Source organism: Garra rufa, chromosome 18 (genome assembly GCF_049309525.1).
Source record: "Garra rufa chromosome 18, GarRuf1.0, whole genome shotgun sequence".
In the NCBI taxonomy this organism is placed as follows: Eukaryota; Metazoa; Chordata; class Actinopteri; order Cypriniformes; family Cyprinidae; genus Garra; species Garra rufa.
Window position 1 is genome coordinate 27,218,111 of NC_133378.1, and position 27,266 is coordinate 27,245,376.

The window sequence follows — 27,266 nt, forward strand, 5'->3', positions numbered from 1 at the left end:
GTTTGTTTTTGGCTAAAATGCCCCTCTGTTTGTAAGGACATCAATCCTAGTATTTAAAACTGAGGTGTAAAGGCCTGTACACACCAAGAACGATGATAACTATAACCTAAAATAATTTAAAGCAGCAGGTGAGATGACAGCTTATAATAACAGTAACATTATGTTTATTATAAGAACAGTTGTCATCTGCTGCTTTAAATGCACAAGCTCTTTAAATTTTTCTGGATTTTGTTTGGCTGTCAAGGCTGTTTTTCATTCATCAGCTGGGAAAAAATAATTATAAAAATGATTCCGACAAGTTACACTGTCATTATTGTTATAGCTGTGTTGTGAACTTCAGAGTTGCAAATAAACAGTGATTATTGGAGTAAGTTTTACGTTTAGAAAATACTATTTCAATTTTTTTGCTTCAAATTTTTAAGCTTAATTCAATGTTACTTTCCGTTTAAAAAAATAAAAATACTAGCAGTTTCTGAATAAACATTTATTTTATTGTTTTATTTTGTTTAGTGCTGTTCAAACGAATAATCACAATCACATCCAAAATAAAAGTTTTTGTTTATATATGTGTGTGTATTGTTTATATATTAATTAAATATAAAATATATAATATATAAAATATATAATAGTTAAATATATAATATAAATTATATGAAAATGTGTAAATATTTTTTAAATATATAGTGTATGTGTGTGTCTTTATATATCCATAATTGATAATTGATACACACACACACATATTTAAACAAAAACTTTTATTTTGGATGCGATTAATCACAATTAATCATTTAAACAGCACTAATTTAATTTTTTCAGTGTAGTTATCGTTCTTGGTGTAAATTATATGAATATAATTCTAATATAATACATGTAAATACGTAGAAATGTTCAAAATATATACTGTATGTGTGTGTCTATATATATAATGAATATACACAGTACACACACATTATATAAACAAAAACTTTTACTTTGGATGCGATTATTAATTTAAATAGCACTAATTTTATTTTATTTTTTCAGTGTAGTTATCATTCTTGGTGTAAATTATATGAATATAAATATGTACATGTAAATATGTAAAAATGTTCAAAATCTATACTGTATGTGTGTGTCATAATAATGAATATACACAGTACACACACATTATATAAACAAAATCTTTTATTTTGGATTAATCATTTAAATAGCACTTATTTTATTTTATTTTTTCAGTGTAGTTATCATTTTTGCTGAAATTCCAAGTGGAATATTTGAAAGTTGTCCCAAGATTTTAGTAGGTTTTTTACACTGAAATATTGATTTTTTTTTTATTAGTGCTAGTTGTGAATTTTACATTTATGTATTATGTTATTTTTTATTATTATTTATTTTGTATTATGTGTTATCTTTTCCTTTTTTTCTGTTTTATTAAATGTTTTAAGTTTATAAAAAAATGTTTTACTGAAAATATTTTTTTAATTTAGTATTTTATATTTTTAAAGTATTAGTCAAAAGTAAATATACACTGGAAAAAAATCAAATTACAATTTTTTTTTAAAAAGGCAAGTAACACATTAAATTAAGTGTGATTCTTTTATTTATTAATTCATTTAAAAGTGTGAAATATGGACAAACCCAGCGGTTGCTGATTAAAAATCAGACACATAATTACTTGAGGCATGAACAATAATTAAAAGATGAACATTTATTAATAAGCATTTTAAAACATGTTTATTATTCAGTTATTTATTTAACTGATTAATAAATGTACATTTATTGAACATAGTAATAAATGTTAATGTCCAACCTATTTTGGGTTCATTTTAAGCAAGAAATATAGTCATTTTTAAGCAATAGTTGAGTTAAAACTACCCAGAAGGTTTAAACATTTAACCCAACCGCTGGGTCAAAACAACCCGAATCACTAGGTTTCTCCCTTATCTCACTTGTTTTTAACCAAGCAAGTACGTTCACTGTACTTTATAATGGTGAAAATGTTCAGTGGATTGTTTTGCAACATTACACAAATCCTTTCTCAAACACAATATTCTTGCTTATTGATCTTACCGTTTAGTTGTGCACTCGCAACCAACTCTATCCGCTCTCACGAAGCATTTCTCACTCAGCCTTACAGCCTTAAATTCACAGTTTAATCCAGTACACTCTGGGCTCCGTAATAGAACATGCAGTTAGCTTCCAGGCTGGCCCTAAATGTTATGCCATTGCTGACATTAAAATGGACACATTTGATATCTCTGGCTTGTTTGATTACCATGGGAACCAGCAAATTCAGACCGGCCCCTAAACAACCAGAGGCTGATGAAGACAAATGTGCAAACCCAGGTTGGCAGAATTGCTTTCTCGGTGAGTGTGATCGGCCACGCTCGAGAAGGCGGAACCAGGAGTTGTGATTTATCGTTTCGTGTTGTCCCTAGACCACCACTGTCTGCTGCCTCTCCATGCCTTAATTACCCCAACCGTGTTTATTAGAATAGTCACACTACCTATAATACATCATCGGCACTGAGGGGAGCGGGACAGGAGATAGCACTTCTCTGTGTGCTCTTCATTGGCAAACAGGCCAGCTATTTAGAATTTTGGAAACGGAACTAAAATAGCTACATGAAGTAACAGATATTTACGTTAACCTGGATGTCATGGGGCCATTGGGCCATTCCACAGAATTGGTCCAAAGTCAGAGTTGGAAACGTATGTGTGCAAATTGTATAATATCCAAGCTACACATTTCTAGTAATTGTCACTATACTGAAACACAGTAGTATATAATTTAATAAGAAGAGTTATATTGACCTATTAAGATTTGGCTTGCATCTACATTGTAAATATTGTTTTGGCTATTTTATTAACATTTTTTCAGAGGTAAATCCGTAACAATTACATTTTTATTATTATTTCAAGTGTAATTTATGAGATTTATTTTATTTTGAATCCAATTTTACTTTGTAAAAGGCAAAAGGTTGATTATACTGATTTCAAAGTTAAGAAAGTTTGAATATACATTGAACCAAACACTATCATAACATCTTAGTTGATAATTCAGTATACTTTATTTTTGACAAAACATCCCATGTTTCGGTAGTGACAGTACTGCTTTGGTAGCGACCATCACATTACAGAATTTTAACTTGCATATTAAAACACTACTAAAACATACTAAGATACTAAAAGAATTGCGTAACTGTATTAAAATTTTGTCTATTTCCCACAAATATGAAGATTATGTGGACAAGTATTGGTCGTGACTTTTTCAGTAGTGACAATTTTATGGAATAAAACCCAAAGAACAAAGATGTCACTACTGAAACTTCACCAAATGGTTTGGTTGTGGTTGTTCTGGTAGTGGCAATTTTAGATACTTTTTAAGCTAGCTTAAAGATGCTAATCAGCACATGGTTAGCTAGCACAGTTCTGAACAGCGGTATACATATAAAAACTAAATGTTATGAAATAACTCTTAAAAAAAAGTGCTTAATTGGAGAAAAAGGTATTTGGTAGTGACGTTCCTTAAAGTTATTCACAGTTTTCTCAGACTTTTGAACACATTTACCTCAAAATTCATGTTTCAGTTTTCTTAAAATTGCATTGATGAATCTTAAATTACAGATTTTATTACATTTACACTGTAAAAAGTTTTCACCAGTTTCAACTTCAAAACTTAAGTTTAGCAGCTGCCTTAAGATTTTAAGTTAAATCAACTTAAGTTATTTAAACTCACAAGTTATATCAACTCATTTTTATTGTAATAAGTTAAAATGACTTGTAGTTTTAAGCTGATTAAACTTAAAAACTTAAGGCAGCTGCTGAACTTAGGTTTTTAAGTTGAATCTGGAGAAAACTTTTTACAGTGTAGTTCTAAAATCTAAAAAGTCCTACTTCTGGAAAAAGTGTCTATTTACACTCTTAAAAATAAAGGTGCTTCATTATGCCATAGAAGAACCTTTTTTGCCTAAATGGTTTCATAAAGAACCTTTAACATCTAAAGAACCTTTCTGTTTTACAGAAGGTTCTTTGTACGAAAGAAGGTTCTTCAGATTATAAAAGGGTAAGAAAGAAATAATTCATTAAAAACCTTTGACTGAATGGTTCTTTGTGGAACCAAAAGTGGTTCTTCTTTGGCATTGTTTGAAGAACCCTTTAAAACACCTTTATTTTTAAGAGTGTATCTATCTATTTGTGTGTGTAAGTACGTTGTTATGGTTTGCAATATTTTTAAGATTTTAATTCAAATAGGCCTATATATTATACAGTGCCTTGCGAAATTATTCATCCTGTTGCATAAGTATTCATACCTATTTCTGGGACACTCGGAATTTAGCTCAGGAGCATTCATATTGCTTCTAGATGTTACTACACTTCGAGTGGAGTTAAACTGTGGCAAATTCTTTTGAATGAGTCTGATTTAGAAAGGCACACACCTCTCAGAAAAGGTCTAACAGCTGAAAATGCATATCAGAGCAAAAACCAAGTCCTGAGGTCAAGATAACTGCCTGTAGAGCTCAGTGACAGACTTGCGTTAAGGCAATGATCTAGGGAAGAGTTCAGAAAAAAAATCTGCTGCATTGAAGGTTCACAGAAACATTATCCATAATGGAAGACGATTGGAACAACTAGGGCTCTAGAAAATGTCTGCCAGCCCCCATCCAAGCTGACAGAGCTTGAGAGGTGAAAAGGTGAGGCAAAGAATGGCAGATAATTGGCAAATGCAGATGTGCAAAGCTTGTCACATCATACCCAAAAAGACTTGAGGCTGTAAAGGTGCTTCAACTATGTACTGAGTTAAGGGTATGAATACTTATGCGATGTACTTATTTCAGTGTTTTATTTTTAATAAATTTGTAAAATTTGCAAATCTGGTTTTTGCTTTGTCATTATTATGGCGTATGGAGTGTAAATTGATGTGGGGAAAAACTAATTTAAAGCAGTTTAACAAAAAGCTGCAACAAAACAAAATGTGACAAAAATGAAGGTGTATGAATACTTTTGCAAGGCAGTGTATATACTATATATATATATATATATATATATATAGAGAGAGAGAGAGAGAGAGAGAGAGAGAGAGAGATGTTTGCATGTAAATGATCTGGGTGTCATTGTATTTTGTAAAATATGAACCTATTCATTTTAATAGCATGGCTAAAGCAATAGTTAACAATGTGTCCAGTCAACTATGCTAGGCTACTTTTAACTTTAAAAAAAAAAAATTATAAAGCAGCTTCTAATATTATTTGTGAAATGTACCTTGAATTATAGAATGAGCTATAAGCTTGACCAGAGTTTTTAATTTTTACACTTTTTTTTTAAAGAAAAATCCATATAAGAAGGTAGGAGAGTGGCAATTTAAGAGTAAATGCTAATTTTGGACCGGCTATTTAGAGAAAGGGCATTTAGTATTTTAGCATGTTGTAACATTAGCCATAGTATGTCACTGATTGGACAATCCACAGGTCAAAGTTTATGATATACTCAAACTGAGACAAATTATCTTCTTAATACCACTAATGATATTAAGAATCACAATGTGAACTACCGCTTTTTTTAAAGAACTGCTTTGTCACAGATTATGGAGTCAACAGATGTCTCACCTAAAGCTAGTTAACATTTAGAAAGGCGTTCAAATAGACAGATCTCTCCTTGCCTAATAAATGCTAATTGGTATCGTTAAGGAACCGTACCGTTAACATACATACTAGCGCCCTCTACTGTTCATGCTTTAGCAGTGACATAAAACAACACTTGGGTAACTTGAAAAAGCCGCAAAGTTACGCCAATAATTGACTAAAAGTTCAATTTACAGTTCAGAGCATTCGTGAATGGTAAAACCGTTGTACATCCTGCTATTTGATAGCTATATATACAGTTGCAATCAAGGTTCTGCACCCAATGTTACTTTTGGGGGTTGAATAATTTTGAACATGAACATTTAGAGCCAATTAGATTTTTTTTTTCATTATTCAACTTACATTCTCAGAATTACTCACATGTGTATAAATAAATGTTCTCAAGGGGGTTGAAATTTTTTCATTGCGACTGTATATATATATACAGTACCAGTCAAAAGTTTTTGAACACTAAGATTTTTATTGTTTGTTAAAGAAGTCTCTTCTGCTCACCAAGCCTGCATTTATTTGATCTATAGTCATTTGATAAAATCCACCACAAACATTAAACCATCAGCGTATCTTTGAAGCTGTCATCAAAATACAAAGGCATCCACTCAAGTTTATTTTCTTTGGATCACTAGTACTTGCACTGCAAAAACAGATGTGTCAAAAAACAACACACATGGCTGTGTTGATAGCATTCTGACACATATTGTGTAGATTTTTAACACATAATGTGTCTTTTTTTTTTTTTCCTCTGTGTAGATCTACACAGTACATGTGTTATCTCCAGGGGAAGGGCAGTTTGTATTTGTGAAAGAAAAATACATCAAGTTTTATATGAATAGCACATTAAGCATGTGCAAAACTTGTACTGGACGCTGACAGCAATACACTATGAAGTATCGTGGTGTGCACAGTATTAATAGCCACTAAAGGAGATGGCAAAAGGTCCCGGCGTAGTCACCGGAAGTGGCGTTTTTTTGTCAAGATGCACCCTCCATTTAGTTTTAATTATCTAGCCAGAGGTCACTGATGTTGTTGGTGTCTAGTTGACACTAATTGGCCTAAGGTGAAGAGAGCTTTCACTATGCGACAGACAGCAGAGGGGTCAGGCGATGAGGTGGGTCGTGGCAAACAGAGACAAGGACGAAAATAACGACGGGGAGCAAAGCGTGCCGATAATATGTGTGCAGACAGTTGCATGAGCGGCCGAGGAAATAGGGCTGTGTACACACAGAGAGTGGAGCTCATTAAAGACAGGCCGATGCAGCGTCTTGGCTGAAGTTGCCTTATTGATTGCTATGGTTTATTTAAGTTAGGACGAGTGGTTGGATTATTTAGAGGATATGAGAGAAGTTTCTTGGAAATGGAGGTATTGATTTTGTCCAAGAAAATCAGGGTACATGAATAGGTGCCACCAGAGCTGAAAGGGAGAGATGGGGTTTCTCTTAAAGGCATAGAGAGATGGCTTTCAACACTGTGTTTAATTCAAAGTCTTTCCATTTAAAGTAAATGCCAACAAAAACCATTTCAACTGTCTTTACAATAAAAATGTAACTTATTATTAATAATTGTTAATAATAACTACTTTAATTCATCTTAATTTAATGGGGTGCCTTAATTTTTTTTTTAAATAAAGTGTCCTTTAATACTAATATTGAAAACAAATAATAATCATAAATATTGTTATTATAATTAGATAGATATAATATAGATAGATGATAGAAAAATAGAATGACAGAACGATAGAACGATAAAACGATGATAGATAGATAGAACGACAGAACGATAAAACGATGATAGATAGATAGATAGAACTAAAGAATGATAAAACAATAGATAGAATGATAGAACGACAGAACGAAAAATAGATAGATAGATACACACATACATACATTCATAGCTAGATAGATAGAAAGTTAGAACAACAGAACAATAGATAGAACGATAAAACGATAGATAGTTGATTGATAGAACGATAGAAGATAGATAGGTTGACAGATAGATAGAATGACAACAATAGATAGAACGATAGATAGAACTATTGATAGAATAATAGAACAATAGCTAGATAGAAAGATAGAACGATAGATAGATAGATAGATAGATAGATAGATAGATAGATAGGTAGATAGATAGAATGAGAGATAAAAAGATAGATAGAACGACAGAACGATGATAGATAGATAGATAGATAGATAGATAGATAGATAGATAGATAGATTGAGAGACAAAAAGATAGACAGAACGATGATAGATAGATAGAACGACAGAACGGTGATAGATAGATAGATAGATAGATAGAACGACAGAACGATGATAGATAGATAGATAGATAGATAGATAGAACGACAGAACGATGATAGATAGATAGATAGATAGATAGATAGATTGAGAGATAAAAAGATAGACAGAACGATGATAGATAGATAGACAGATAGATAGATAGATAGAATGAGAGATAAAAAGATAGAACGACAAAACGATGATAGATAGATAGATAGATAGATAGATAGATAGATAGATAGATAGATTGAGAGATAAAAAGATAGACAGAACGATGATAGATAGACAGATAGATAGATAGATAGATAGATAGATAGATAGATAGATAGATAGATAGATAGATAGATAGATAGATAGATAGAATGAGAGATAAAAAGATAGAACGACAGAACGATGATAGATAGATAGATAGATAGATAGATAGATAGATAGATAGATAAAAAGATAGACAGAACGACAGAACGATGATAGATAGATAGATAGATAGATAGATAGATAGATAGATAGATAGATAGATAGATATATAGATAGATAGATAAGGTTAAAATATTAATATCAATATTAAAAGGTTCTTTGAGGTTCTTCTATAACATCGCTGTGAAGACCCCCTTTTGGAAACTTTATTTTTAGGAGTGTAGTGACTGTCACTGTTCATTTGTGTGTTTTCATCAATCTTAATGAAAGAGTGTGTGCAGTCCAGCTGAAGTCAGCTATGCTCAGCTCAGCATGTACCTTGCAGGCTCACGGACTCATCACTCCTGTGAAGGACTAACTTCTCTTGGCAGTTCTACAGCATATCAACAAACACCTTGATGTTTGCTAAGAACATAAATATAAATGTACCCTTGTAAGCCCATGGAATACATCATGGAGGTATCGGGATATACATTAAATGCTTCTTACTGCTCCTTTCTCATCATGGGTTTAACTTTTAAACAGGATTATTTGAAGCTAAAATAAGGAGTGCAGCAAATATAGCCTACAGACTGGCAATTAGGCTTAAAATAAAAATAATAACTTGCTAAAGTTACAGCATATCTTGTGATTTAAGCAGATGGTTGGCTGATTCTTCCCACTCTCATTCTCCTGGAGTTACTCACCTTCCATTTCCAGCTGAAATGTCAACAGATTATGATTTCAGCATCACACTCACAGTGTACACTCACAAGCAGTTTTCACATGTTTCTCTCATCCTGGCAAAACAAAATATCCTAAAGTGATAGTTCTAAAACTGTCATAATACCAACTTCATGTGTGTGACTTTCATTTGTGGAGCACAAAACTATTTTTTTTTTTTTCAGAAAACTGTGGTTGTTTTTGTCCTTAAAGGAAATGCTTTAATTATTCAAAGTGAGTACAAAATATTGTATTTTTATGAAAGAAATTTTAAGTACTTGTTTGTAACCACATAAAACCAGTAAAAAGCCTTTCAAACATAGTTTAGCAATCTAAGACCTCTCCAGAGAAGTCTCATGAATATTATTCTGGTTTTAGGATATTCTGGTACATCAGACAAGGAAGCACAATATCCAAGAGAGACACTCATAGAGGCTTCCTCTTAAATCCAAACACTACAACGAAAAGGACCATCTCATATAGTGCTGGAATCACACTGAAATATAGAGAGAAAACATGATTACAAAAAGTTTTTAAGAAGACAGAATTAAAGAGAATTTATTAATAAGACCATTTATATTCATAGCATTGCCTGTTAATTATTTACTGACTGACCTACAGAAGCCGAAGATCCACCAGTAGATGCTGCAGGGCCATTGCTCAAACAAGAAGAAGAGCAAAGCCACAGAACCACTGGTGTGACATCCAATAGCTACAAAGTGATTGTTAAAGAAAGATCTGTGCCAGTAATATGATTATGCCATATCAGTAACAACCAGAAATGATGTGGACAAACAAGTAAGCCAAGCATGTGGTGGTAAGGATACATAGAAGAGCTTGATTGTTGTTGAACATAGAGACTCCACAGAGGAACCCAACCAGCTCGATAGCAAACAGGCCCAAGGTCACGGATAATGCCACTATAAGGCTGCCCTCCAAAAGAATGGTTAGGAAAGATTAATGAGTATATATGTATATGTATATATATATATGTGTGTGTGTGTGTGTGTGTGTGTATATATATATATATATATATGTATATATACAGGTCCTTTTCAAAAAATTAGCATATTGTGATAAAGTTCATTATTTTCTGTAATGTACTGATAAACATTAGACTTTCATATATTTTAGATTCATTACACACAACTGAAGTAGTTCAAGCCTTTTATTGTTTTAATATTGATGATTTTGGCATACAGCTCATGAAAACCCAAAATTCCTATCTCAAAAAATTAGCATATTTCATCCGACCAATAAAAGAAAAGTGTTTTTAATACAAAAAAAGTCAACCTTCAAATAATTATGTTCAGTTATGCACTCAATACTTGGTCGGGAATCCTTTTGCAGAAATGACTGCTTCAGTGCGGCGTGGCATGGAGGCAATCAGCCTGTGGCACTGCTGAGGTGTTATGGAGGCCCAGGATGCTTCGATAGCGGCCTTAAGCTCATCCTGAGTGTTGGGTCTTGCGTCTCTCAACTTTCTCTTCACAATATCCCACAGATTCTCTATGGGGTTCAGGTCAGGAGAGTTGGCAGGCCAATTGAGCACAGTAATACCATGGTCAGTCAACCATTTACCAGTGGTTTTGGCACTGTGAGCAGGTGCCAGGTCATGCTGAAAAATGAAATCATCTCCACAAAGCTTTTCAGCAGATGGAAGCATGAAGTGCTCCAAAATCTCCTGATAGCTAGCTGCATTGACCCTGCCCTTGATAAAACACAGTGGACCAACACCAGCAGCTGACATGGCACCCCAGACCATCACTGACTGTGGGTACTTGACACTGGACTTCAGGCATTTTGGCATTTCCCTCTCCCCAGTCTTCCTCCAGACTCTGGCACCTTGATTTCCGAATGACATGCAAAATTTGCTTTCATCCGAAAAAAGTACTTTGGACCACTGAGCAACAGTCCAGTGCTGCTTCTCTGTAGCCCAGGTCAGGCGCTTCTGCCGCTGTTTCTGGTTCAAAAGTGGCTTGACCTGGGGATGTTTCTACTCCAGACTCAGTCCACTGCTTCCGCAGGTCCCCCAAGGTCTGGAATCGGTCCTTCTCCACAATCTTCCTCAGGGTCCGGTCACATCTTCTCGTTGTGCAGTGTTTTCTGCCACACTTTTTCCTTCCCACAGACTTCCCACTGAGGTGCCTTGATACAGCACTCTGGTAACAGCCTATTCATTCAGAAATTTCTTTCTGTGTCTTACCCTCTTGCTTGAGGGTGTCAATGATGGCCTTCTGGACAGCAGTCAGGTCGGCAGTCTTACCCATGATTGCGGTTTTGAGTAATGAACCAGGCTGGGAGTTTTTAAAAGCCTCAGGAATCTTTTGCAGGTGTTTAGAGTTAATTAGTTGATTCAGATGATTAGGTTAATAGCTCGTTTAGAGAACCTTTTCATGATATGCTAATTTTTTGAGATAGGAATTTTGGGTTTTCATGAGCTGTATGCCAAAATCATCAATATTAAAACAATAAAAGGCTTGAACTACTTCAGTTGTGTGTAATGAATCTAAAATATATGAAAATCTAATGTTTATCAGTGCATTACAGAAAATAATGAACTTTATCACAATATGCTAATTTTTTGAAAAGGACCTATATATATGAGATGTCCCATTTTGGTGTCCGCATCAAAATACATTTACAAAAGCGATTTTATATGTATAGAAAGCATATGCATAAGGTCAGTCATTTTTAAAGAATTGAATATGTTTATTTAGCAAGGATGCATTATATTGGTCAAAAGTGGCAGTAAAGTCTTTTACATCAATTTCATATAAATGCTGTTTAAAACGTTTTACTAATCAAAGAATCCTGAATAAATGTCACGGTTTCCTAAAAAATGTTGGGTAGCACAACAGTTTTTAACATTCAACATTTGACCCTCTAACTCTAGCACTCTGTATTTTATTTCTATTCTATTTAATTATCTGTTTGTTTTCTTTTTAACAAAAAAAGAAACACTTGATATACTAACACTCATTAAAAAAGAAAAAAAGAGATTTCTCAATTATTTCTCTATTCTCTCTACTTGTTTTCTGTTTGTTTATTTATTATAGACCCTCTAACACTAGCATTCTCTATTCTTTTTCTATTTTTTGACTTGTTTTGTTTTTATTCTAAAAAAAGACCATCTAACACTAGCGTTCCCTATTCTTTTTCTATTCTGTCTACTTATTTTCCTTTTATTTATTATAAACAAAAATCCCATGTAACACCAGCACTCTCTATTCTTTTTAAAAAAAAGACCCTCTAACACTAGCATTCTCTATTAATTTTCTGTTCTTTTGACTTGTTTAATTTCTATTTTAATAAATGACCCTCTTAACACTAGCATTCTCTATTCTTTTTCAATTCTTTTTACTTGGTTTCTATTTATTTATTATAAAACAATGACCCTCTAAAACTAGTGTTCCCTATTCTTTTTGTGTTCTATCTACTTGTTTTCTGTTTATTTATTATAGAAAATGACCCTCTAACACTAGCATTCTCTATTCTTTTTTCAATTCTTTTGACTTGCTTTATTTCTATTTTAAAAAAGACCCTCGAACACTAGTATTTCCTATTCTTTTTCTATTTTATCTACTTGTTTTTTTTTAATTTATAATAAAAAATGGCCCTATACCACTAGCATTTTCTATTCTTTTTCTATTCTTTTGACTTGTTTTATTTAAAAAAAAAGGCTATCTAACAATAGTGTTCCCTATTCTTTTTCTATTCTATCTACTTGTTTTCTTTTAATTTATTATAAAAATGACCCTCTAACACTAGCATTCTCTATTCATTTTCTGTTCTTTTGACTTGTTTAATTTTTATTTTAATAAATGATCCTCCTAACACTAGCATTCTCTATTCTTTTTCAATTCTTTTTACTTGTTTTCTTTTTATTTATTATAAAACAATGACGCTCTAACACTAGTGTTCCCTATTCTTTTTGTGTTCTATCTACTTACTTTCTGTTTATTTATTATAGAAAATGACCCTCTAACACTAGCATTCTCTATTCTTTTTCTATTCTTTTGACTTGTTTTATTTTAATTTTAAAAAAGACGCTCTAACACTAGTGTTCCCTATTCTTTTTCTATTCTATCTACTTGTTTTCTATTTATTTATTATAATAAATGACCCTATACCACTAGCATTCTCTATTATTTTTCTATTCTATCTACTTGTTTTCTTTTTATTTATTATAAAAAATAACCCTCTAAGACTATCATTCTCTATTCTTTTTCAACTCTTTTTTTTCAACTTGTTTTCTTTTAATTTATTATAAAACAATTATCCTCTAACACTAGCATTCTATTATTTTTTCATTTCTTTTGACTTGCTTTATTTCTATTTTAAAAAAAGACCCTCTAACACTAGTGTTCCCTATTCTTATTCTATTTTATCTACTTGTTTTTTTATTTATTATAAAAAATGACCCTAATACCACTACCATTTTCTATTCTGTTTCTATTCTTTTGACTTTTTTTTAAAGGCTCACAATACTATACAATACAATACAATATCTATCAATAGTGGTCCCTATTCTTTTTTTATTGTCTACTTGATTTCTTTTTTCTTTCCTTTTTTTTTTATAAAAATAACTCTCTAGCATTCTCTATTTTTTTCTATTCTTTTGACTTGCTTTATTTCTATTTTAAAAAAGACCTAACACTAGTGTTCCCTATTCTTTTTCTATTCTATCTACTTATTTTCTTTTTATTTATTATAACAATTACCTTATGCCACTAGCATTCTCTATTCTTTTGAAATGTTTTATTTTTATTTTTAAAAAGACCCTCTAACACTAGTGTGCATTATTCGTTTTCTATTTTTTTTACTTGTTTAATTTTTATTTTTAAAAAGACCCTCTAACACTAGCATTTTTTTCTATTCTATCTACTTGTTTTCTTTTTATTTATTATCAAAAATAACCCTCTAACACAAGCATTCTCTATTCTTTTTATATTCTATCTATTCTTTTTCTATTCTTTTGACTTGCTTTATTTTCATTTTAAAAAAGACCCTCTAACACTAGCATTCTCTATTCTTTTTCTAACTACTTGTTTTATTTTTATGTATTATCAAAAATAATCTTCTAAGACTAACATTCTCTATTCTTTTTCGATTCTTTTTACTTGTTTTATTTTTATTAAAAAAGACCCTCTAACACTAGTGTTCCTAATTCTTTTTCTATTCTATCTACTAGTTTAAAAAAAAAACCCTCTAACAATAGCATTCTCTATTCTTTTTTTCAATTCTAACTACTTGTTTTCTTTTTATTTTATATAAAAAATAACCTTCTAAGACTAGCATTCTCTATTCTTTTTCAATTCTTTTTACTTATTTTCTTGTTATTATAAAAAAATAACCCTCTAATACTAGTATTCTCTATTCTTTTTCTATTCTTTTGACTTGTTTTATTTTTATTAAAAAAGACCCTCTAACACTAGTGTTCCTAATTCTTTTTCTATTCTATCTACTTGTTTTCTTTTTATTTATTATAAAAAATACCTTGCAACGTGTACTGCGTTAGGCTAACCGAGACTCTGTTGCTCTTTTGTTGAAATTGATTGCTTCTGTTGTCCATAATTGTAAGTCACTTTGGATAAAAGCTTCTGCTAAATGACAAAATGTAAATGTTTATGTAAATAAAAAGTAAATATATTAAAATAGAAAAGTTATTTTAAATTGTGTTAACATTTCCACTATATTATTGTTTCTACTGCATTTTAAAACAACAAATACAATTAATTAAATTAAAATATATACTTTTTATCATCGCTGACGTATTTACCTGTCATTGGCCTACAATTGAGCAATACAGAGAAGGCATGTAACGTACCGTGTGTCCTCTAACCTGTATTCTTCATCTGTGTAGTTTAGTGGTAGGCAGGCACTGACACTGTTCTCCTGTGGGATGATGGTTCAACACTTAATCACAGACTTGACTGCAATGATATCCTGCGACACAACAGTGATTAAACACAGGAAAAGTTCTTACCCGGGACCAGAATATGATGATGACTATTACAAGGTGCGCGATGAGAGTCAGGAAACGAGCTGGCACCAGACTGCTTACCACCGACATTGAACTAGACAGAAAACAAACATCATGTGAGGATTAACTGTGCAAACGAGCATAGCACTAAAACCTTATGCATCTTGTAAATTAGCGGTTTACACAAAAGGTGACACTTAATGCGGATGCACGTACCAGCTTTCTAAAGGGTGTTAAAACAGTTCAAATACAGCTCAGTTGGTGTGCAAAAAATAAATTAGTTTCTAACGGGTGACAAAGCAGAACCTAAATATATCGCTTTTAGATATCTGTTTTACTTATCTACAAAAACTGTGAACAGTCCTTAGCTATAAGCTTCAGGTTGCTACGACAACACTCTTCTTCTATTTGGGGAATCGGGTATGTACTAAAAACTGACCATCAAATAGCTTTATGCTGCCACCTACTGGGAGGAGTCGCTCTGTGACAGTGCTTCTTAACCGGGGATCTGCAAATTCTCTTCAAATTATTTAAAATAAATTATATTTAGATCATTCTTCTTCTTTTTTTTAACTTTGGAGAAAAATATGATATATTACATGCACTTTTTCACTGCAGCATGACATTCTGGCAAATTAAACACAATTTAAATTCGTCCCTTAAACAACTGTCAGTAAACTGGTGGTATTTGCAAATTCTTGAAATTAATCATGATTAATTGTTTTAATATACAGACAGCCCTAGTGTCTGGTAGGCCTAGTACAAAATCTGAAAACATCTCATGTTTTTGTTATACACTACTAGTCAAAAGTTTTTGAACAGAAAGTTTTAAGAATTCCCTTCTGCTCACTAAGCCTGCATTTATTTGATCCAAAATACAGCAACAGCAGTTATATTGTAAATATTTTTTTTTTACTATTTTAGATAACAGCCTTCTATTTGAATATATTTCAAAATGTAATTTGTTCCGTGATCAAAGCTAAATTTTCAGCATCATTACTCCAGTCTTCAGTGTCACATAATCCTTCAGAAATCATATGTGTGTGTATTTTTTGCAAAGAAATTATAGAATATTAATACTTTTATTTAGCAAGGATACTTTAAATTGATAATAAAGCATTTACAATGTTAGAAAAGATTTTTGAACATAATAATAAAAATAAAAATGTTTTTGAGAAGCATATCAGATTATTAGAATGATTTCTGAAGGATCATGTGACTTGAGTAATGATGCTAAAAATTCAGCTTTGAAATCACAGGAATAAATTACATTTTTAAATATATTCAAATAGAAAATGGTTATTCTAAATAGTAAAAATATCAAATAAATAAATGCAGGCTTGGTGATCAGAAGAGACTTCTTTAAAAAGCATAAAGAAATCGAACTTTTGACTAGTAGTGTATATGCTTAATGTCATTAAAAAAAAATCACAAAAATACAATTGTTTCTCAATGAATTCTAAAGTTTTGAGTACTTGTATGTGTAAAAAACATTTTTAAAAATCTTACTGTTCAAAAACTTTTGACTGGTAGTGTAATTTTAGCAGAATTACAAGAGGAGCATTCACTGTTTTGGAGGAAATTAATCAAACATTAACTTTGACAATAGAGAACTTGACATGCAAGACAGTTTTAGGAATATTTTTTTACATTATAATAGCAAACGGCTTTGCTGTTTGGGATTTAGGGTGTAGTCTGTGAGAATCCTAAATAGGCATACACATATCAGAGCCAGTTTAATCACTTGTATTATTTTATCTTGTTTATTATTGCACCTGTTTTATTCTTTGTGAGTGATTTTTGAGTATCATCTGAAATGTCAAGAGATACACAAAGCCAGAAAATGGCTTATCATACAGAAATATATTTTATTACACTGAATACTTATCATATTTTTAATATGATTAAGTTCGTCTGTCTAGGAGCAGATCACTGAAGGGGCTGGTCTGCGTGACTACAGCAGGTTACTATTGGAGCAGAGGAAGCTAACTGAAATATCGCGAGATTTACATCCCCACTCGCTGCTGTAAGATGGAGAAGTTATGTTGAGGCGCAACCGAGGTAAGAGCTTAAATTAGTCTTTGTCTGTTTGGTGGAGACGCCTGTGGCTGACTCTACATGAGCGGTAACACCATCAGACGGGTTTGCTTGCAAACAGTACGCGTATACTGCCATTAAAATGAGTGTTTTGGATGGAAAGACTAGACACTTTGCTAATATAAACCGCCATTTTTAATTTGCAGTCGGACTGACGAGCATTGTGGTGTGTTGTATGCACGCGCGATGTGTGCGCGCACAGACTGAAATCTATTTACAAAATCTGTTTTTATTTAGTCAGAATCTTTAAAATGGAATATAATAATTGTGCCTGAGCAAAAATAATGAGGAATTGGTGGATTACACTCATATGATTATGTCAAGGGATCACGACGGTAAAAGAGCATGTGCCTATGTGATAAACGAGTTGCACTGTTTGTGTGAAATCTATGCATTTTCAATCCTCACGGCTTTAAAATTAGACTTTAAACATTGTGTTGTCTCGATATGGATGCTCATACCTATAAATATGCTGAGTCGTCAAGTCCAGCAAGAGTCTTGACACCTACATTCCTCTTATCTGGCCTTTAGGGCAGTAAGGGTTTACATATTTCCATCTTCAGTAATCTGTTATGTTGTCCAGTTACAATATACTATATTCTATCAGGGATGTATCCACTGTTTATATTCCCAAGGGAACTCCAGAAATCTGTCTCATATGATCTATTATAGAGATTACTGCTGATGGATAATATGGGTCAGTGTAGCCAAATTGACCCTAAATGATGTTGAAACCCTCTCTCCCAAAACATCATATTGATATATATATATATATATACAGTATGTATTTGAACCTTCCACCCTTTCTATCTTCTTTTACGATGTAAACTGTTGCTGATGACAGGAATGAAGAAATTAAACCTGTTAATTCCAAACAACTATAGTAGAGTGTATAACAACTATGTATGTGTGTATATATATATATATATGTGTGTGTGTATATATGTGTGTATATGTATATATGTGTGTATATATATATATATATATATATATATGTGTGTGTATATATATATATATATATGTGTGTGTGTATATATATATATATATGTGTGTGTGTATAATGAATGAAGAATAAAGGTTCAAATTAACTCTAACCATTCCATAAACATAATCAATTCGGTTTTTAAATATTTATTAACTTAAACAATATTAGAAAGAATTGGTGGAATATATATTTGCGACCCTGGACCACATAAAAAGTTTTAAGTAGCATGGGTATATTTGTAGCAGTACTGTATGGGTTAAAATGATCAATTTTTTCTTTTATACCAAAAATCCGTAGGCTATTAAGTAACGATCATGTTCCATGAACATATTTAGTACATTTCATACCGTAAATATATTAAAACTTAACTTTTGTTTGGTAATGCATTGGTAAGAACTTAATTTGGACAACCTTAAAGGCAATTTCTCAATATTTTGATTTTTTTTGCACCCTCATATTCCAGATTTTCAAATAGTCTGCCAAATGTCATATCCTAACAAACCATACATCAATGGAACGCTTTAATCAGCTTTCAGATGGTGTATAAATTTCATTTTGATCCTTATTGCTGGTTTTGTGCTCCAGGGTCACATTTCTTACCATATCTATATCTGTGTATTATATCTAATGTAGTGCATTAACCAAAAATATCCAGACTGATTGATTGCAAAATGCTTAAAGTTTTTTTTTTTTTTTATTAAAGTTAAGCTGATAAATTCCATCATATATCAACTTAAACCTTAAATGTTTAATATTTCTAATTATTATTTCATATAAATGTATTTTTAACTTCATAAAGTAGACTTTAGCATCATGTGTGACACGCTACGTTCGCCCCAAATGCAGCTACGCACAAGTGCAGCAGTAAAAAGTGAGAAATTGAGCCGTCCACTGGAAGTCAGTGTTATGGTAGGCCCGAGTGGGGAATGATTCAGCGAGATATTCTGCGTTTCTCAGCTAACCAAGCAAACCAACGCATGTACGAGCATCTCATCAGTCGCCTCCGCGCCCGCCTCATCGGCCACAGTTTACCGAGACGAAGCTTTTGCTGAAAATGTGTGATAATATACGCTACGGTACGGTTGTGTCGGCGTGTAAGCGCCGTGACAGACGCCGTTTTTGTGAGCTTGAGATCTGAGGGGAGTGAGCGGGTTTGCCGGAGCAGGCCGGGCTGAGCCGGGCTCTAGATTAGAGCAGAGCATGTGTGCAGCTTGGAGGAAAAACATAGACCTGTGTTAGCTTCGCTCCTGATGTTTTTCATCACAGTCGGGACTTATATTAAGGATTCAGCGAGTGTTTGTTGAAAAAGAAGGGCTTTGGATGAGATTTTAACAGTGAGTTGAGGGATTGCGGGTTTGTGTTGACATGTTGAGGGGAATTATATGCTTAGTGGCTCGAAGATGTCGCGCTAGCGGCTAACGGTCAAATTTCCCCACAGTGCGCTAACGATAATTCCGTTACAGTTTGTATAAAAGCGGGGGATCGTTGTGTTTTATTTAAGCCGTTCAATAAGAATGACGTGACTATGTTTATCCGCAAAACTTAGCTTGCTGACTGGGGTAGCTCGTTAGCAAGGAAAAAAACTAACGTTAGCTAGCATGTTAGCTGCGTTTTCCCTCAAATTGAACTTCGTTTTGGACTTGTTTTTGTTTTAAATAGGTGATGAAATTGTGTGTAGACTTGTTAGTTTATTTCTAGAGTGGCTGTGTTACTTTCACATGTACTTAAATTTGTTTGTTTACAGTGTTATGGTTTCGTTTATGCTGAACCCTCCGGTTAGCTAATGTCATTGTAATTTTCGGTATTCGGCAACTAGCTGCTGTGTTGTTCTCTCGACTACAGAACACTTTGGTTCTCTGTCAAGAACTAAATTAGTGTCTTCCTTTAATAATTACGCTTGGGTTTTAACGACATGGCTAACGTTAGATAAAGTTAAAATTTGTTAGCTCATTTTTCCAGGTTCCTTGATCACAGGCCAGTGCTTCTCTTTGACCGGGTTCAAGGTCCTAAATGAGTTTTGTTTCTCAGAAGGAGTGGGTACGTTTCTAAGTAGGCGACATTAACAGCCTCTTGTTTCAGAAAGAGCAAATTAATTGGTTGAATTTAGTAAAGAGGTGTTTGTGAGATGCTAGGGATTGTCTGTGCCCAGAATGTATGCCCCATATCTGAACCAATGTGGGTTGCTTTTCCCTTGGCTTGCTCTGAGACTTCTGTTTTCTGTTCTCCGACCTTGATTTTCATTTTACAGCTAATTAATATGAGGTTGTTTTTGACTGTTGACATGTAGTGTTTTTACATTAATGCCTTCTGAGAGTTTGTGCCTTTGGCAGCAAGATCATAAACATTCTTATGTTCATTCTTGGGAGTTGTTTCACTTTCATTTATCTTTTTTTACTTCAGGTTTTGCACATGAAAAATGCCGTTAAGTTGGAATTGCCAAATCATATACCGTAAGTTCTTCTACATTTTCTGAACTTGAAAGGGTATCTGCTTGATGATTGTTTACATTGGCATGAATGTGTTGGCACTTCGGCCTACATTTGGATTTTTGATTATTCATATGTAATTGTTCTTGTATGATTCAAAAAATACACCTTATAAGGGATTTTCACACTGTACTTAACCCTGGGTTGTCTGTGTTCTAAACCAAACTTAATCCCAGGTGAAGGTGTGTTTCACACTTGTTATTTAGAAGCAGGGATAGGTCCACTTTCATGGTGTTAACCACACTATTCCGTGCCAAAATAGTGCAGTGTGAACCGTTGTGGTGCATCAAGTGTCTCACATGCTTTAGACAGTCACACAAACACTGTTGTATAAACAGTAGTTTGACGGTGATGGAAATGTCAATTGGTGACGGAAAATGTGTTAGTGTGTCAAAGTGACCATTTTAGTTTAGTTTATTTATATTTATTTTTTGCAAAGTCCATTCAGGAAATTCTTGGTAGTATAGTCAGCAATATAATTTGAGGATTCACAATCCATAAGGCTTTACGTAAGCAGGTCATGTGCTGCTTTCAATTAATCAGTGACACTGACGTTGCTAATAAGTACATAAATGCAGGGTTTAGGAATGTATATTGTTGTGAAAACCCAGGGTGAACTTTTAACTTCGGGTGAAGTATGTGAAGTGTGAAACATGAAACAAGATCAACTAGGATTTTTATACCCAGGTTTTAGAAATGTGAAAAGGTATTTTTTCATATGTGACCCTGGACCAGAAAACCGGTCATAAGAGTCGTTTTTTTTTATTGAGATGTATACTTCATCTTATGGTTTGTTAGAATGGTACACTATTTGGCTGAGATACAACTATTTGAAAATCTGGAATCTGAGAGTGCACAAAAAGCGAAATATTAAGAAAAACACCTTTAAAGTTGTCCAAATGAAGTTCTTAGCAATGCATATTACTAATGAAAAATTAAGTTTTGATGTATTTACGGTAGGAAATTTACAAAAAAAAATATTCATGGAACATGATCTTAATGTCCTAATGATTTTTGGCATAAAAGAAAAATTGATAATTTTGACCTATACAATGTGTTGTTGGCTATTGCTACAAATATACCCATGCGACTTATGACTGGTTTTGTTGTCCAGGGTCACATATGTGATACTGTGGCAGCGCTAAGCTTAAATGTCATGTGTTGGCCTGTAGATGCGTATTTTTCACTGTTCATTTGCCTGAGCTTTTTTTTTTTTTTTTTTTTTGTAGGAATCGAGTGTAGAAATTAGTGACCATGAAGGTTGACCGAAGCAAATTGAAGAAAACCCCCACTGAAGCGGTCAGTAAGCAGGATTTCTGTGCATTCAGAGTATTTGAGGTTGTGTGGGCATGCGTTTCCTTATGGTTGACATGTTCTTGCGCTCATCTTCCAGCCTGCTGACTGCAGGACTCTCATAGAGAAGCTGAAAGGATGCAGCGACGAACAGCTGTTGCTGGAACTGCAGCAAATCAAGACCTGGAACATTGGCAAGGTATATGTGAGCACCTGTAGCATCGTAGTGTTTAATATGCATGTTCAGATTTCTAACGACAACCTGTTTCTTTACAGTGTGAGTTGTATCACTGGGTGGACCTGCTGGACCGTTTTGATGGCATCCTCTGTGATGCAGGGCAGACAGTGGAGAACATGTCGTGGTTGTTGGTGTGCGACCGGCCAGAGAATGGGCAGCTGAAAGCCTTATTGCTGGCGGTGCTCAACTTCACCGCGCTATTAATCGAATACAGTTTTTCAAGACACCTGTATAGCTCTATAGAGGTACTGCAAATTTGATACAACAAAACCTGCTAAAGTTAGCTTTAACGAGTTGATTTTAAACATCTGCTTTTTCTTTTTTCTGTGTAGCACTTGACCACCCTTCTAGCATCATGTGACATGCAAGTGGTTCTGTCTGTGCTGAATCTCCTGTATGTGTTCAGCAAACGTTCCAACTACATCACCAGACTCGGCTCAGATAAGAGGAGCCCACTGCTCGCCCGTCTCCAACATCTGGCTGAGGTATGAAAGCTTTACTTTTAGTCGTGTCATCATATTTCTTTTCTCAGTTTTGATTGCTGAAGCCTAGAATATTGAAATGACAAGTCTGAAACCATGCATGCAGCGTTTTACAAACACCTTGATCAGTTTTAAAAGTTTAATCCTTGACTTGCATCTTTGATTCTAGTGTGAACTTTTGAATCCTTGTTGAAATTAGTTCAGTTGTTTAGTGTCAGTTCTAACCAAAGCAGCATGATGACCTGGTTTTGTATAGACAGATGCTTTCATGGTGACATTTCAAGGCTGATGCTGTTATCTTTCATCCTACACCTTTTCCTGACTCTTTTATTTCCACTGTCCTAGAGCTGGGGTGGGAAAGAGAATGGCTTTGGTCTTGCAGAGTGTTGCAGAGATCTGCCGATGTCGGTATGCTATTTTCTCCTATCACACATGTCATTATGAAAAAAAGGCTATATTTGCAGCCATTTGAATTGTTTGTGAGTGCCATTGTTAAAGGATTAGTTCACTTCATCTGTACAAAAAATGTACAGATAATTTACTGACCCCCTTTTTATCCTAGATGTCTGATGTCTTATCCATGTCTGTCTGTCTTCAGTCGTAAAGAAATAGTTTTTCAAGAAAAACAGTTTTCTCGATATTATGAACTTCTATAGTGCCTCGGTTTCAAAATGCAGTTTAAATAGTTTCAAAGGGCTCTAAAGTTTAGAGTCTAAACGATCCCAGACGAGGTAGAAGGGTCTTATCTAGTGAAACAATTGGTTATTTTCTAAAAACAAAAAACAAATGCTTGTCTAGTCTGCGTTGCGCATAGTCCATGCACTCCAGTTCAAGACAGTTAGGGTATGTTGGAAAACTCCAATCTCATTTTCTCCAACTTCAAAATTGTATCTGATCACTTTTTACCCTTTTTGTAAAGGGCGTTTGACCTTCTTTGCACGTTCACTTTGTAAACGCTGGGTTGGTACGATGTTGGATGATTTTGAAGTTGGAGGAGAAAATGAGATGGGATTTTTTTGATGACGTACCGTAACTGTATTGAACCACAGTGCATAGGCTGCGCATGCACATTGCAGAGCTGGATGAGACAAGCATTTGAATTTAAAAAGTATATACTTTTATTTATAATTTTTTTTAGAAAATGACCAACCGTTTTGCAAGATAAAGATGCTTCTTCCTCAGCTGGGATTATTCGGAGCCCTTTGAAGCTGCATTTAAACTGCTTTTTGGAAGTTCAAACTCCATAAAAGTCCACTATATGGAGATAATTCCTAAAATGTTTACCCTAAAAAAACTATTTCTTTACGACTGAAGAAAGTAAGGCATGAACATTTTGAACGACAACTATTATATTTGTTCTGAAAGTGAACTACTCCTTTAAGTTATTGATGGCTAAGTAGTAGGGAAAGCCCAGTGACCCAGGGTTAAAGTGAGAAAGTTTTGGGCCCATTGACTTATTGGACTAGTGTTGCATTGTTACTAAATCCCACATCCACAATTATGTACATTTTAATGCTAATTTTTGTGACTCTCATTTATACCAGCTAAATTTTATGAATTACCATTTTCTTTGATTGAAGTGTCTCTAGGGTAAAGTAATTTAAAGGATTGTTGATTATAATCAGTTGAATATTATAGAAAATTCAGTTCTGAAATGGTATTTAAAACTCAACCACACTCTATAGTATCAATTTAAAGTGCCTTTAGTTTATTGCCATTACAGTGTTTTATCATATTTTTGGTGAGCTGAGTAAAAACTGACTAAGCCCTACTGGTTTAGTCCTGCAATTTGCAAGTTTTTGTCTTTTTCTAATGTGTCTATATTTGTGTGATGCAGAAATATCCACCGAGTGCCACCACATTGCACTTTGAGTTCTATGCAGAACCCAGCTCTGAGGTCAAAGTGGAGAAAAAGGTATGCACAGAGTCATGCTTCCCTTTATTTCACCATTCTCATTCAACATTGTTCTTTTTTGTTAAGCAAACAATTCATTTCTTTGTATTTAACCTTTATTGTACTTTTTTTGCCCTCTCAACAGTCGAGCAGTAATACGCTACACTACATTCATATCGAACAACTTGATAAGGTGAGTTCCCCCAGTTGTTTTCATTTGCTGTCCTTGTGGAGCAGTTAATGGAAGCGCAGAGACCTTTAATAGCTATTGATTACACTTGAATCTGATTTTTGCTTTTCCCCGGTGTGCCCTCAGATTTCCGAGAGCCCCTCAGAGATCATGGAGTCTCTGACGGCTATGTACAGCATCCCTAAAGACAAACAAATATTGCTTTTCACACACATTCGCCTGGCTCATGGCTTCTCCAACCACAAGAGGAGACTGCAGGCTGTGCAAGCCAGGCTGCATGCCATCTCCATACTCGGTGAGTTGACCCCTCTAGTAATGACCAAAATAAGTACAGGTATTTATTTTCATGAAACAGTGCTAGGTTCTCACTTTCTGTCTGGTGAGGTTGATATTATGTGTGGTTATTTTTTTTTTGCAGTGTACTCCAATGCCCTTCAGGAGTCAGCCAATAGCATACTCTACAATGGGCTTATAGAGGAGCTAGTGGATGTACTTCAGATCACGGACAAACAGTTGGTGGTGGGTAGTAATTAATAATATTCATTTCTAGCACTATATTATATGTGACCCTGGACCACAAACCAGTCATAAGGGTCAGGTTTTTTTTTTAATAAATAAGCTTTTCATTTATGTATGGTTTCTTAGGATAGGACAATATTTGGCCGAGATACAAATATTCTGGATTAGTTAAAAATCTGGAATCTGAGGGTACAAAAAAATCGAAATAATGAGAAATTCGCCTTTAAAGCTGTTCAGTTCTTAGCAATGTATATTACTAATCAAACAATAAGTTTTAATATATTTACAGTAGGAAATTTACAAAATATCACTATCTTCATGGAACATGAATGAGTTTTAGCATAAGAAAAATATCGATCATTTTGACCCATACAATTTATTGTTGGCTATTGGTACAAATATGTGACTTATGTCTGGTTTTGTGGTCCAGGATCACATATATGTACTTTACATTGCATTATTTAGAGTGATTGCCAAGAAATGGCAGTATTGCATTACTAGAAAAGGTGCTTTTAAATTTATTTTATGAACCCTCAATTGTATTGTTACAGGACATTAAGGCCGCCTCTTTGCGCACGTTGACATCCATAGTTCACTTGGAGCGCACTCCCAAACTCTCCAACATTATCGACTGCACAGGAACAGCCTCCTACCATGGTTTTCTCCCTGTGCTTGTCCGCAACTGCATCCAGGCCATGATTGGTGAGGAATTTTTTCTTTACTTGAGCTGTTTTCTTAGGTTTCAGGTTTGCTGACATTCTATTCTTATTTTTGCTTCAGACCCTCTGATGGAGCCGTACCCCCACCAATTTGCTACAGCCCTCTTCTCCTTCCTCTATCACCTGGCTAGTTATGATGCAGGCGGAGAGGCCCTAGTATCTTGTGGTATGATGGAAGCATTGCTAAAGGTTGGTACTTCGCTGCTTCCTCATTTGTGGAGCATTTAATGACAAGGTGTTATGTGAGGGTGTATTGTGAACCGTGCCACTTCCGCTTCAGGTGATCAAGTTCCTTGGGGACGAGCAGGACCAGATTACCTTTGTGACGCGGGCAGTAAGAGTTGTGGATCTCATCACCAATCTGGACATGGCTGCTTTTCAGTCCCACGGCGGCCTCTCAATCTTTATCTGCAGACTGGAGGTACTGAAAGCTCCCTACGCTTGTTTCTGGGTAGACTATTCAGCTTTTTGCCCTCTGCCCTTTTGTTGACGGAATGTGACCCCTATTGTTTTTCTGTGCAGCATGAGGTTGACCTCTCCAGAAAAGAGTGCCCTTTTGTAATCAAACCAAAGATCCAGAGGCCCAGCACGGCTACTGAGACAGAGGACATGGACACAGATATGGACAGTTAGTACCATCTCTGTTATGTTTACTGTATGTGGCACTGTATTTAGTTTATCCTTATTCAAATCTGTGTATAGTATACACACATTCCCATCTACACACTAGGCCAGGGTTTTGTAATAATAATATTTGAGCCTGGACCACAAAACCAGTCATAAGTAGCTTGGGTATATTTGTAGAAGTAGCCAAATATGGGTCAAAATTATTGATTTTCATTAGGATATTAAGTAAAAAATCATGTTCCATGAAGATATTTTGTACACTCAGATTTTCAAATAGTTGTATCTCGGCCAAATATTGTCCTATCGTAACAAACATCAATGGAAAGCACATTTATTCAACTTTTCAATGATGTATAAGTCTCAATTTCAAAAAATGACTGGGTTTGTGGTCCAAGGTCACACATGTGGTTTTGTTTTTGTGGTTTACAAAATAGTTAATGTCCCTGTTTGCTCATGGCTCCCAGATTTGTCCTAACTTTCCCCTAATTACGGTGCTGGTTGTAAGAATGTTTATATATATATATATATATATATTAGAGATAGATTATCGCCGTTAATCTATTCTCAAAGTTGGGTTGGGAGCTGGGTCTAAACTACGTAAGCTGTGATGACCTTCACCTTGATAGTTTAGCGCGGATGTCTACCTAGCCGAATTGAGTGTATGATGATCCGTATGGACCAAACCGGTTCGGCACGCATGTGATTCGCGGATTAACTGTTAAATTTAACCATCATAGAGTAA

General features: G+C 34.2%; 2 protein-coding genes across 4 annotated transcripts in view; one reads left to right on the forward strand and one right to left on the reverse strand.

The window, feature by feature from the left end:
- Nucleotides 1-9,254: 9,254 nt before the first annotated feature.
- tmem107l (transmembrane protein 107 like) lies at nt 9,255-15,356 on the reverse strand. The gene is made up of 6 exons (XM_073823800.1): nt 15,211-15,356; nt 14,998-15,088; nt 14,839-14,906; nt 9,836-9,936; nt 9,624-9,720; nt 9,255-9,504 (listed from the first exon to the last, which is right to left on the reverse strand). Exons 2-6 carry the CDS (start codon nt 15,082-15,084, stop codon nt 9,435-9,437), a joined length of 423 nt encoding a protein of 140 aa, XP_073679901.1. The 5' UTR covers nt 15,085-15,088; nt 15,211-15,356; the 3' UTR covers nt 9,255-9,434.
- A 5,118-nt stretch (nt 15,357-20,474) lies between these two features.
- Nucleotides 20,475-27,266, forward strand: part of huwe1 (HECT, UBA and WWE domain containing E3 ubiquitin protein ligase 1) — a 61,808-nt gene continuing 55,016 nt past the window's right edge. Inside the window, exons 1-14 of one of the 3 annotated variants that reach the window (XM_073823706.1) lie at nt 20,475-20,526; nt 21,792-21,861; nt 21,956-22,054; nt 22,132-22,338; nt 22,426-22,578; nt 22,921-22,983; nt 24,413-24,490; nt 24,615-24,662; nt 24,786-24,954; nt 25,078-25,178; nt 25,730-25,880; nt 25,959-26,086; nt 26,178-26,318; nt 26,420-26,525. In XM_073823706.1, the coding sequence (XP_073679807.1) occupies nt 21,817-21,861; nt 21,956-22,054; nt 22,132-22,338; nt 22,426-22,578; nt 22,921-22,983; nt 24,413-24,490; nt 24,615-24,662; nt 24,786-24,954; nt 25,078-25,178; nt 25,730-25,880; nt 25,959-26,086; nt 26,178-26,318; nt 26,420-26,525 (1,489 nt within the window). In that variant the 5' untranslated portion in view covers nt 20,475-20,526; nt 21,792-21,816. Of the gene's footprint in view, nt 20,527-21,791; nt 21,862-21,955; nt 22,055-22,131; nt 22,339-22,425; nt 22,579-22,920; nt 22,984-24,412; nt 24,491-24,614; nt 24,663-24,785; nt 24,955-25,077; nt 25,179-25,729; nt 25,881-25,958; nt 26,087-26,177; nt 26,319-26,419; nt 26,526-27,266 lie in introns of those variants that run through there. The other 2 variants (XM_073823704.1, XM_073823705.1) reach the window with 2 other exon arrangements.

Excerpts from the sequence above, each read along its gene's own strand:
- tmem107l (XM_073823800.1), bottom strand. The coding sequence starts at position 15,084 with ATGTCGGTGGTAAGCAGTCTGGTGCCAGCTCGTTTCCTGACTCTCATC. Across the intron at positions 14,907-14,997 it reads TCATCATATTCTGGTCCCGG|GAGAACAGTGTCAGTGCCTG; the intron begins GTAAGAACTTTT and ends ATCATCCCACAG. Across the intron at positions 9,937-14,838 it reads TACAGGTTAGAGGACACACG|CCTTATAGTGGCATTATCCG; the intron begins GTACGTTACATG and ends TTTGGAGGGCAG.